The sequence below is a fragment of the Bos indicus x Bos taurus genome, chromosome 11 (assembly GCF_003369695.1).
Source record: "Bos indicus x Bos taurus breed Angus x Brahman F1 hybrid chromosome 11, Bos_hybrid_MaternalHap_v2.0, whole genome shotgun sequence".
Classification (NCBI taxonomy): domain Eukaryota; kingdom Metazoa; phylum Chordata; class Mammalia; order Artiodactyla; family Bovidae; genus Bos; species Bos indicus x Bos taurus.
In genome coordinates, this window is record NC_040086.1 from 19,750,081 (window position 1) to 19,762,779 (window position 12,699).

The 12,699-nt window shown below is 39.6% G+C and overlaps 1 protein-coding gene across 1 annotated transcript in view; it reads left to right on the forward strand.

Annotated features, from left to right (window-relative positions):
• The window catches only part of QPCT (glutaminyl-peptide cyclotransferase), a 30,594-nt gene extending 20,993 nt beyond the window's left edge, over positions 1 to 9,601 (forward strand). The window contains exons 4-7 of the mRNA XM_027555022.1: positions 1,315 to 1,491; positions 3,633 to 3,732; positions 6,406 to 6,522; positions 8,261 to 9,601. Coding sequence (XP_027410823.1) covers positions 1,315 to 1,491; positions 3,633 to 3,732; positions 6,406 to 6,522; positions 8,261 to 8,406 — 540 coding nt within the window. The 3' untranslated portion in view covers positions 8,407 to 9,601. The remainder of the gene's footprint in view (positions 1 to 1,314; positions 1,492 to 3,632; positions 3,733 to 6,405; positions 6,523 to 8,260) is intronic.
• Positions 9,602 to 12,699: the final 3,098 nt, after the last annotated feature.

A 12,699-nucleotide genomic window follows, 5' to 3' on the forward strand; every position in this document is an offset into this window, starting at 1 on the left:
TCTGGTACCCTAACCCCCACAGTCCTTCAACCCCATTGGAGTCTCTAATCTATTGATATGTTCGCCTTTTCACAGTCTTTCCTTTACCTCTGTGGTGTCCTTACTTCACTCTATGCATGCATGCGTGCGTGCTAAGATGCCTCAAAGTGACTTAGCATGCACTCACCCACGCATAGAGTGAAGGGGGGACAGTTTAGAGGTAAAGACTGTGAAAAGGTGAACGTATAATAGATTAGAACATAATAGATTAGAGATTCCAATGGGGTTGAAGGACTATGGGGGTTAGGGTACCAGAAGGACTAATCTGAAAGGTGAGAGCCGCTGTCAAGACAGTGGAAAGTGTAACATCCATCAGAATCCTACTCATCCTTCTAAGTTCCGCTTAAATACTCTCTTTCCTGAAGTCTTCCTTGACATTCCAAGGATTCCACCTCTCAATCTGCCTGGTTCCTAGAGGACTTTTCTGCTACATTGGTGACCCTTGATAGGGTTTGCCATGGCCACGTATTTATCTTTCCCTAACCCAAGTAAAGTGTAGGTTCCTCTGAGGGAGAGGCTGTAATTACCATTCTTTGTGTCTCTGTTGCATTCCAAGGGCAGACTCTCGAACTCAAAACAGCACTGCAAACTTAACTAAGGTGAGAAGCAAGAAAGACTGGTACTGTTTCAGGTTCAGTTCCCTGGGAGGTGTGTTCTGATGTGGAGGTTAGCATTTCCGTCACTTAGTAGGGAGTGGCCTTACCATCACACCTGTGGCAGGGAGGGGAAAGAAATGGGAGTAGGCAGAGGGAGAAGCCGGGCTGCCATGCAGGTTCAGCAACAGCCTCAGCCAAACCTTGGGGAGCTCTGGAGGTAGCATGGCCCTTTAGAGGGCTCCCATGCCTGCTTAGGCCAGTCATTGCATGTAGGAACCTCCATGGCTGAGCCAGTCCTTAAGGGGACCAACCACTGAAGGCCTTCTGCTGACTCCTCTGCTGGCAACAGGGACAACACATCCTTCTGAAAGGGACCCGGGTGCTGTGTCACAGTGTCCACCATTGTAGTTCCAGAGTTCTCTAAAGAGTAAGAAAAAAAAATGTAAGACTTCTGTTTTCAGAAGGAGTGGAGATGGTGAGATCTATAAGGGTGAAGACTGTAGGATCTCTGATGATTTTCAGAGAGGAAATGGTGCAAAATAAATTCTGACATATCTTCACTTGTTCTGGCTTCTTCCTTTGCTTCATGGCACATCATTTTGTCCAGTTAATAGGAAAGCATGCTATTTTTTAAATTCTCAGAATATTTTCTCTCTTTTTCTGTTTTGTTAAAATTCAGAATATCTCAGACTCAAGGCCAGATCTTTCACTCCAGCTGATTTTCTTTGATGGAGAAGAGGCTTTTCATCTCTGGTCTCCTCAGGATTCTCTGTATGGGTCTCGCCACTTAGCTTCCAAGATGGCGTCAACACCACACCCACCTGGAGCGAGGGACACCAACCAACTGCATGGCATGGTGAGTCCAGGTGTTCTTCATGATGCTGCAACTGCAGACTCTGCTTCCAAGGAGGTCAAAGCTATAGCCAGTTAAAGACCTAAAAATGCCATGGCGTTCTTGGAGCAGAGTGTTTATAATAGAGCATTATTTGGCAGGCACTGGGTTTTTGAGGAATCCCAGAGCTAAAAAGAATGATTCTGGGTTAGAAGTTATGTTTGACTGAGCTTAACTAAAATGATGTAAAAAATCAGAATAAGGAAGCATCAGATTCAGTTTGGTCCCATGGGAGCACATTCCCCCAGTAAGTTTAGAGGTGAAGAGAGCAAGTCCCATCTCTGAGGCCTCTGTCAAGCCAGAGGAGACTGAGGTCTTGGGAAATGGGGTATGAGTGGAGTATAGTATAGGGATGGGAGTGAAGAATTTCCTTGGTGGCTTCAAAACATTATAGTGACTTCCAGTGAGTATAGGAAATTTTGATGTGGCATTTTTGACATGAGGGTAGTGACATTTCAGTGCTTCCTTAAAATTTTGGTCTTATTACCAAGTAGTGGGTGCAACTTATGGCCCCCCTTCATCCCTCATTCTGGCCCCACAACCCATGCCTGGTCCCTTATTCCATATTTGAATTTCCTTCCTATTCTGACTCTCTTCCCATATTTGACATTCACTAACACCTGCATGGAACCCATGAGACTTCAATCTTCCTGTGGCTCCACCCATCCCTGACTCTCATCCTATCTGTGAACTGGTAACCTGTTTCTAACACCCTCCATTCATCTGTGTCCTTTGTCCTATCACTGACCTTCGCCCTGTGAGTCCAGATGGCCACATGCAGTGTCCTGTAAGACTCCAACACATCTCGTGTTGGCTTTCTCTCTATCCTGTTGCCCACTGGCAGCTCACAAGGGGTCATGCGTACATGCTCAGTCACTCAGTCATGTCTGACTCTTTGTGAGCCCAGGGACTATAGCCCACCAGGCTCCTCTGTCCATGGGATTTTCCAGGCAAGAATACTGGAGTGGTTTGCCATTTCTTTCTCCGGGGGATCTACCCGACCCAGGGATCAACCCTGCATTTCCTGCATTGTGGGTAACTTCTTTACCACTGAGCCATCCGGGGAAGCCCCATACGGTGTCAAGAGAACATAATTGACACCTCATTTAATCACTTTTGCTCAAGTGGTTAAAAGGGTTCAAAGGAGGAGAAGAGGCCTAACTGATCAGCAGGAGGAACAAAGTTATTTGTTTACGAGTCCAAATATATGAATTCATAGTGATAGTTAAGACCGTTTTTCCTCCAGAACAAATTCCTAGGAGCTTATCCAACCTGGTGAATATACTCCTATTTCAAACAAGATATTTTTTTCCCAATAAATATATTTAATCATCATTCATGAGTTAATAGATACTATGTCTTAGAGTCATAGACTCTGAAAATATCTATTATATATCAGGATCAATGCTAGATATTACTCATACCTTACCTCACTTAAATAAATCAGGCATTCTTAATGTAGGGGGTAGTCTCCAGGGAGTCCTCAAGCCTGCTAAAGTTTTATGGCTCAAAGAAGAATCACTTGGCTTATTACAGAGGCTTTTAGCCAGAAAGGACCTTTAGAGATCAGCAAGCTAGAGCTTCTAGTTTGACAGAAAAGGAAATGGATATTCAGAGACTAAGCTTACAGAACTCCTAGTCAAGGAAACTCTCTTAGGTGCTGCTTTAAGGAATAAATAGTTCCTATGCAAGTGTTCTCTTTGGCAGTCGTGTTATTACAGGCTAAGGATAAAATGACTGATTAGAATGGAGTAGAAGACAAGACAGGCTTTTAAGCCCATCTGAAAATAAAGCAAATGTATCCTTTTTTTCTATGAAATATTTATCCACGTGTCCTCCTTCTAATTTAGCCTTAGTGATATTGTTCTGGAGTTACAGACATGAAGAATCTACATTTTGCTATTTCTCCACATTGTATAAGCAAGATTTAAAAATCTCCCTCAGATGATTCCTTTACAATGTTATTAAACCTTTTGTTGGTTTATACAGCTCCTCATTTCATTCTCAGTTATTAAAATGCAGTTAGTCTTGACTGATTTTTTTCTATTTTTGAGTATGAAATGTGTTTTGGCAACAGTGATTATATAATATTTTTTCTCCCTTAGGATTTATTGGTCTTACTGGATTTAATTGGAGCTCCATTCCCAACATTTCCCAACTTTTTCCCAAACACTGCCAGATGGTTTGGTAGACTTGAAGCAATTGGTAAGCAGCGCTCTTATTATGGTGGCTCAGATGGTAAAGAATCTGCCTGCAATACGGGAGACCTGAGTTCCATCCGTGGGGGTTGGGAAGAATGGAGAATGGAATGGCCACTGACTCCAGTATTCTTGCCTGGAGAATTCCATGGACAGAGAAGCCTGGTGGGCTACAGTCCATGGGGTTGCAAAGTGTTGGACATGACTGAAAGGCTGACACTTTCACTTTTTCACTCTTAGAGAATCAAACCTGGTTTCTTCTCACTGATAAACACTGCATTATAAAATTCAGAATTTGTGACTTAAGGGTGTGATCAGAGTACACAATATACTTTACTGGCTTTTTTCTTGCTTTATTAATTAATTATTCCTATTCATCTGTTTTTATTTTCCTGCATGAAACTGCATTTTGAAATGGAAACATAAAATACTACATTTCATATATTCATATCCTTAGAAATAGCTTCGAGATATTTTCTCAGAGTCCTGTTTGTAACATATGGAATGCATTTTTAGGGAAAACTCAGCAAAGCACACTGGATAATGATGAATGTTATGTCCTTATAATGATACCAAAAGATATCCTTTAATGTTTCTTTTTTTCTTCTGTTGTCTTTGTCATCTTCTATTTGCTGCCTTATGTAGTTGTGATATTCTTTTAAATTTAGTACCATCTTTGCCTATTTTCTAAAGCAATAAGTAAAGGGGATGCAAGAGAAAGCCAAAATCCTTCAAGAGTCACTTAAGAGAAGGTTTGCTGCTGCTGCTAAGTCGCTTCAGTCGTATCCGACTCTGCGACCCCATAGACGGCAGCCCACCAGGCTCCCCCGTCCCTGGGATTCTCCAGGCAAGAACACTGGAGTGGGTTGCCATTCCTTCTCCAGTGCATGAAAGTGAAAAGTGAAAGTGAAGTCGTTCAGTCATGCCTGACTCAGCGACCCCATGGACTGCAGCCTACCAGGCTCGTCCGTCCATGGGATTTTCCAGGCAAGAGTACTGGAGTGGGGTGCCATCGCCTTCTCTGAAGAGAAGGTTTAGTGACAACTAAATGAGAGTAGATTAGGCCAGATGAGGTTAGGCCAGGTTAGCCAAGGAAACAAAGTTATCTGTGGCTCAGGAGAGAGGCTGGGGGCTTGGAGAAGAAGAATAACTTCTTTCTCTTGTATCTCTACTCCATATACTCCTCCCTCTCCACACACACACACACACACACACACACACACACACGAACAAAACAAACGATGAAAGATTGGCCTTAGGGAGGGATGAACATGAGATAGATGTTTATTATAGAATTCAAGCCCTGCGCAAAAACATCAGACTAAGAATTCTTTTCTAGCCACACAGACTTCTTGCAGTGGGGTAGGATAGTACTTCCTTCTCAGCAGTGGGGAAAATGCTGCCATCTCAACTCATACTTTTGCCACAATGTGCCTATATCCAGGTCTAGAATATTGTGAAAGAAATGTTTACCTGAACCTCAGATGCTTATCTTTGACAAATTTCAATTTCTAATTTGAAAGACTTGCTATTCTGGTATTAATATAAGCTTTTTGGGACACTTCCTTACAGCATGTTTTCCTTACTCTGAGTAGCCTCAAGAAATTGGGTTTGGCCTTCTGTCATGGGTTTTGTTCCCTTATCTCATTTCTTCCACCAGAATGAATTTATATCAGTAACTCACATGTTAATATAATTTTAACCCATTGTGTAACCCACTGAGTGGTATTTATATTCAAACCGTAGCTCTAATTGTATAAGGAAAAGTTGTATATGAGATAAGGAATTATAATTATGAATAAACAGACGGGAATATTGTGGTAGTAAGGGCTTTTTTGATGTTCCTAAAATCATATTACATACGAATGCTTACCCTTTGGTCTAATTTTACCCTTTAAATTTAGCAATGAATATAACCAATCCTGCAAAATTTCATTTGGTTGTCCTAAACTCTTCTAGTGATCTCTTTTCATCTTATAACATAGGCTCACGTTATACGTAACTCATGTAACACATGAGTTCTATGTTACACTATGACAGGAGTGATGGAATGTAGGTCAATGATTCTCAAATTTTAGTGTGCATTAGAATCACCTGGAAGGCTTGTTACACCACATATTGCTGGACTGCACCCCCAGAATTTCTAATTCAGTCGGTCAGAGGTAGGACCAGATAATCTGCATTGCTAACAAGTTCCCAGGTGGTGCTGATGCAACTGATTATAGACCACACTTTGAGAACCACTGACGCAAGTCATAGTAAGCATCGCTTTTGCAAAGAGAGGTAACTCAGTATAGTACTTCATACCTGTTCTGTCTAAGTTCCCTTTCAAGCCCAGCATCTTTTGAAACACTCTTTGTTCCGGGGTGAAAATCTGTAAGTATCTACACCTGTGTTTTCCCCCTCTGCTTCCCTCTAGTTTTCTCATTCTCCGTCTCTCCACTGTTCTATTGAGTTTCTGACTCTCAGGAGTCAGAAAGCTAAAGTCAGAGGTGACTCCTCCCTCAGAGCTAATCCAAAATGTCCACACCCCAAGTTCAGCTTAGAGGTTTTTTTTTGTCATGGGTACACTACTCACAGTGTTTTAAAACCAGGTGCCAAGATTTGAAACTCTTTTTGCGTTCTGACTGTCGATTAGTTAAAAATACATGTTCATGTGCTGTCTAATTATCATCTGCAGAACATGGACTCCATGAATTAGGTTTACTCAAGGATCACTCTTCGGAGAGGTGGTATTTCCGGAATTATGGTTATGGAGGTGTGATTCAGGATGACCATATTCCATTTTTAAGAAGAGGTAATGTGTGTATGTGTAAATATGTATGCATGCATGCACATGTGTGGTTTTTGCCTATCATATTCGGTGTATTTTATGTGCATTTTCAACAATCTAGAAGTGTGAAGAACCATTAAATTTAATTGCTGATAAATTAAATCATTCACCAATCATCTCATGGCTTTTATTTTTTCATGAAAGTCATTGTAAATCCCTGAAGAGACCTTTTTATTTTTTCCTACATGTAGAATATTTATCAACGCTCGTATGCCTCTGACATCCCGCTTTCCCTTTCACAGACCTAGACTGTATTCTTATACTTTGTGTAACTCTGTTTTCCTGCTAATAAGGAAGCAAAGGGCTTCCTTAGTGGCTCAGATGGTAAAGAATCTGCCTGCGATGAAGGAGACTCAGGTATGATCCCTGGGTTGGGAAGATACCCTGGAGAAGGAAATGGCAACCCACTCCAGTATTCTTGCCTGGAGAACTCCATGGACAGAGGAGCCTGATGGGCTACATGGAGTTGCAAAGAGTCGGACACGACTGAGTGATTAACACTTTCACTTTCATTTCATCCTTTCCATCAGTGTTGGAAGTCTAAATTAACTCAACGATTCTTACAGTAGCCATCCAATTCATCTCCTTCTTTTGGTCTTACCTCCTTATTCTTTATGTATGAGCAAATGTTATCTTTAAAAATTGTCAATCAAATTATGTTATTTCCCTACCTTAAAGCTCTGTTGGCTTGCCATCATGGAGAGTAAGCCCCAAAGTCTTCATCATGACCTACAAGGGCTTCCATTTTCTGACTCCTTTCTTCCTCTCCAGCATCACCTCCTACCTCTCTAATTATTGCTCTGACCCAGTCACACTGCTGTTCCACAAGCAGGCCAAGCACACTCCTGCCACAGGACCTTTGGGCTTGCTAATACTGCTGCCTGGTCATCCCCAGGTCTTCACACAGCTTAGTTTCTCCTTTGTTGCATCTGTGTAAATGTTAGCTTTTCGAAGAGGACTTCTTTGATTTTATTTTTTTTAACTGTAATTTATATGTATTTTTGGTCTTCATTGCTGCCTTCAGGCTTTCTCTAGTTGTGGAGAGCAGGGACTGTTCTCTAGTTGCAGTGCATGGGCTCCTCAGTGCGGTGGCTTCTTTTGTGGCAGAACACAGGCTCTGGGGCCCGTGGGCTTCCGTAGCTGCAGTGCACAGGCTTGGTTGCCCCACAGAGCATGGAATCTTCCTGTACCAGGGATTGATCCCCTTCCTTGGCAGGCGGATTCTTAACCATTGGACCACTAGGGAAATCCAGAGCCATCCTGATTTTAAACTCCTTTTTCTTGGCCCTGCTCTCTGCCCCTCATTCTCTATTCCCTTATCTTGTTTTACTATTCTTTATAAACCTTATCACTTTCAAAAATTATTTTTTGTATTTGTTTATTTGTTTCTTTCTCTAGTAGAATGTAAGTTCTATATGAACAGGGCTTTGCCTTTTCACTGATGAACCTTCAATTTCTAGAATAGGGGCTGGCACATAGTAAGTGCTTTATTATTATTTACTGAATTTATTAATATTTGTTTAATGAATGAATGACTTTGGAGTATCAGGGTAAGATATAGGGACGTACAGAAGTTATTAGCTGAGTTATTAGCTGTGTTTATATAGTACAGAGCTCCCACTTAGACTTCTCTGAAAAATTATACTTTCTAGCTTACTCATGGGAAATATGTACTTAATTACAAGTCATTTCTTTGTGTTAGGTGTTCCAGTTTTGCATCTGATATCATCTCCTTTCCCTGAAGTCTGGCACACCATGGATGACAATGAAGAAAATTTGGATAGAACAACCATTGACAATCTAAACAAAATTCTACAAGTATTTGTGTTAGAATATCTTCATTTGTAATATTCTGGTTTAGTTTACTGGTGAACTAAATATTCTGGTGATTGCATCTAGTATCATATTCAAAAGTCAAGGAATCCTTTAAAATAATCTGACTCTAGACAATGCTGTGTGGAAACTTCTATCCTATAGATTCTTTCTGTAGGTATCTTTGAATATCCTAGATTTATGTCATGTCCAAATTGCTCATTAATTTTCATCTAGTGATAAAGGCAAATGTAAGAAAAACTGAAGATACATATCTCTAAAAAAACTCCTTTAGATAAGAAGCTATGAAGCTAAATCAGGTGCATATAGTTAGTATCATGGTCTTCTAAAATAATATTTAATATGATGGTCAGGTGCAATGTATAGCCTTAGTTTTATGATTTTCTTATACTTGCAAATCTATTGCATATAAAACAAAACAGAGATGCATTTTGAGGACTCAATCTCTTTGAGAAATCTTTGTATGATTTATTTTATGGAAATTAAATCAAAATTAAATGCTATGTTGTAAATGTCTTTCTTTATATATAAATGAAAAAAATCATATGATTTGAAGTATAGCTCAGTTTTATTGTTTACAAATTTTGCATTTTTATTGTAAAATAATATAGTCAGGACAAAAAAACGTAGAAAATAGAGAAAGTAAAAAAGCCATAATTTCATTATATTAACCAAATCATCACTCATTCTAATTTTTCCTCATATATTTTCAATGAAGTTTATATGTGTTTATAATCAAACTCTATCTTCAATTTTTTGGCTTTCTGTCTGTTAAATTATATAATTACCAGACATTTATTTGTTGTTTTGATCTTGGGTTACGATGAAGACAGAGATTGTTGAGTGTGTCCTCCAGAGTCAATATGAAGGTAACACAGAGAAAGCCCAGCAATTATGATCATTTCTGTGTATTGTTGTATAAATTATATGATATTCACATTTGTTTAATTACTTATAGCTAATTCCTTATAGGAGATTCATGGAAGCAAAATTGTTTGGGCTGGAAACATGTTAAGAATTCATAGATTTTTCTTTAGCTATAGGAAACAGTTATCTAGAAATACAGACTTGATCACAGTTAAACAATGATGCGATTCATCCTGCCATATACTAATAGATGAAGTTAATTGGGGGGTTGCTGTTTTTCATGTGTTCTCTGTTCTGTGCAGACATTTAATAAACCTCACTGAGTTAGTGTGCTGGGACTGGATAGGGTGTGAGACAAACTGAGTGGGAAATCAATAGCAACCTCAAGTTCAATAGCAAAGACAGTCATTGGAAAAGGAATTTACTTATGAAAACATACTTTCCAGGTCAAAACAGGGGCTAAAATATAATTTATGTATATGACTTTATATAATTTTATACAAGAATAGCCAGAATTATATACAACTATATCTATGTCTGCAATTTCATGATGGTGAATTTTATTTCATTTTAAACAATTTTTTTACAAGTATTCATTTATTCTTAAATTTTGGCCCTGTCATGCAGCATGTGGTATCTTAGTTTCCTGACCAAGGATCTAACCTGTACCCCCTGGATTGAAAGATGCAGTTTTGACTACTGGACCCTGGTGAATTTTACAGAACTGGATTTTTACAGACTTTATTTTACACAAATCTGCTTCTAAAATTCTATAAAGGGAAGCCATGCATTTGTGAGTTGAATAATATTAAGAACCAACAGTTACTGAGTACTAACTGAGGGTCAATGTTATAGGTGCTGCACATGTTTTTACCAACTTAATCCTCACAACAATCCTAAAGGGTATAGGCTACTATTAGCCACATTTTATGATGCTCAGAGGGCTTCCCAGGTGGTGCTAGTGGTAAAGAACCCATCTGCCAGTGCAAGAGATGTAAGAGATGTGGGTTCGAGCCCTGGGTCAGGGAGATTCCCTGGAGAAGGGCATGGCAACCCACTCCAGTATTCCTGCTTGGAGAATCCCATGGACAGAGGAGCCTGGCAGGCTACAGTCCATAGGGTCACAAAGAGTCAGACACAACTGAAGCGACTTAGCACACATGCATGCATGATGCTCAGAATGGTTAAGTATCTTCTTCAAGATCACGTAGCTAGTAAGTGACAGTGCTGGGGCTAGAACGCAAGTAGCCTGGCGCTACAGCTCATCCTCTGGAGCACTGCAGAGTACCACCTTTTTACATGAAAAGACCTTTGCAGAATATTTTTAATACCAAACACAATGCAACAATGGCGTCTTGAAATTTTTACAGGTTATTCACTCAGTCTGGGAGAGCATTCTTAAACCATTGCTGCAAGGGTTCACATGACAATGTTAGGCTTCAGAGGTGTGTCATTTGTATGCAGAATTATTTCTCTGCCATATCAAAGGCTATTTTTACATAAGCTTGTGTATCATAGAAATCAACACGAGTGGTTCCAGGGCTGAAGAATCTAAGCCACAAAGAAGGATTAAAAAAGGCTGAGTTTTCTGGATTAATTTTCAAATGAGTGAAAACATTTGAAAGGGGTTCAGGGAAAACACTTTTTAAATACCAGAAAAGAAATGATTTAAGTGACAGATATTAAAACAGAATGAAAAGATGTTCTAATAAGGAAACTAAAAGTTAGTTGACAGTACTACATATATAATTATACGCCTAAATAATAAATTTTATTTGAGGCAGAATTAAATAAATAAATCTACTATAATCTTTTGGTTAACATTAGTTGAATTATTTTTAGAGGAGGACGTTGGAGAATATGTTGAAATGAGATAAGAGGGAAAATAAAAACATAAGCAGATTAACTCAGGGAAAGTGTCCTTCCTTCTAAGTGGCATATTCTAAAATTCTATTGACAGAGAATTTGTATGTGTATGGGAAAAGTAATCATGATACCATAAAGGGAAACATTTTAAGGTATTAATCTTGATATTAATCCCTGAAATATGTTCTGTATAAAAATGCCAGTCAGAAATATTACTTTAAAAATCATACCTGCAAAGGCAGGTTTCCATAAACATTATGTTGTATTTGGAATTTTCCTATATACATTTTGGAGCATTTTACTGCCCCTAAGAGAACAATTTGTAGGCTTTGTCTATTACTGTCAACCCTGCAACACACAGGGCTATTTTTCTTCTTCAAGAGAAATGAGTTCAAAGGAAAATATTCATAAAAGAGTATTCATAACCTTGGCATCTAAGAAAAATCATGAGTCTGTTATTGTAGCTTGAGGGTTGTGGCTGGAAGAGAAAAGACAGATCCTTCAAACTGCAGAAATGTTTTAGATGGTGAAGCAGTTGTCATAAGAACAAAGCAGCCCATGCTTTCAGCTCCAACTCCAAATCCTTAATTGTTTATTCCAGGGAGTTTCTTTCTTCCATCAAAGAGGTGCATTCATTCTGATGCTGCAGCAAAGTCATATGAAAACTGAGCATATGCTCAATTAACTTGGCTCAGCTGGAGGCGGTTACTTCTCACAAAGGAGGAAAGGACAAGGCACAAGACACTTCTACTTCTCTGATGTACAGACAGCCCCACAGGAAGCTTGGTCATGGTCCATTCTGCTGAAAATGAAATCTGTTTCTTTACAAGCCCTAAATCTGAGGAATAAAGGTGTGGGAATAAAAGACATAAAAAGAAGATGAGGGAGACTGTTTATGGCAGCCATAGTAATTTAAAGCAAAACTAATGTAGGAAATTTAGGGAAATTACTTCAGTTTGCTGTTCATGATCTGGGGCTGTGCTTTTCACAGCCAACCAACCTTCTCACCAACTTTTGGCTTCAAAGATGAATGTACGAAAGATTGAGGTTTCAGTCAGTTTCAGGGCCACTTTCTACACAGTCTGAAACACTAAAAGTCATTTTGAAGTGGTTTAACGTCCTCCTGGCACTTCTCCCTCTGTCTCACTTCTCTGACTTCTATGGTACATCTTTCTCAGCCTTCAAATAGCTAACCTTTTACTCTGTTGCGAGGAGTGGGTCCCATTGTGTGAATTCACTGCCATGTTTCGTGGAAGGACTCAAGTGGAGAGGGAGAGGTCGTTAGCTGGTTGAGCCAGTAGGGTGCTACGGGACACCCCTATATCCTCCTCAACATGAAGATCAGCCGCAGGGTCCTGGCACACAGCAGCAATACTTTATGGCAGTTTTGAAGGCAGCTGAGATGAAAGGACTGTCTGTCATGGCTGTAGCCTTCAGCCTGAATTTGGTTGGCGTGCTCATGCCGTGTGAAGTCATCTTAGGGTGCTCATATTTCAAAGGAAACACATGGCCCATTCTCCCAACGTATCCATATTTGCCAGGGAGAATTTAGACCATTTGTTTGAGAGTTAATAT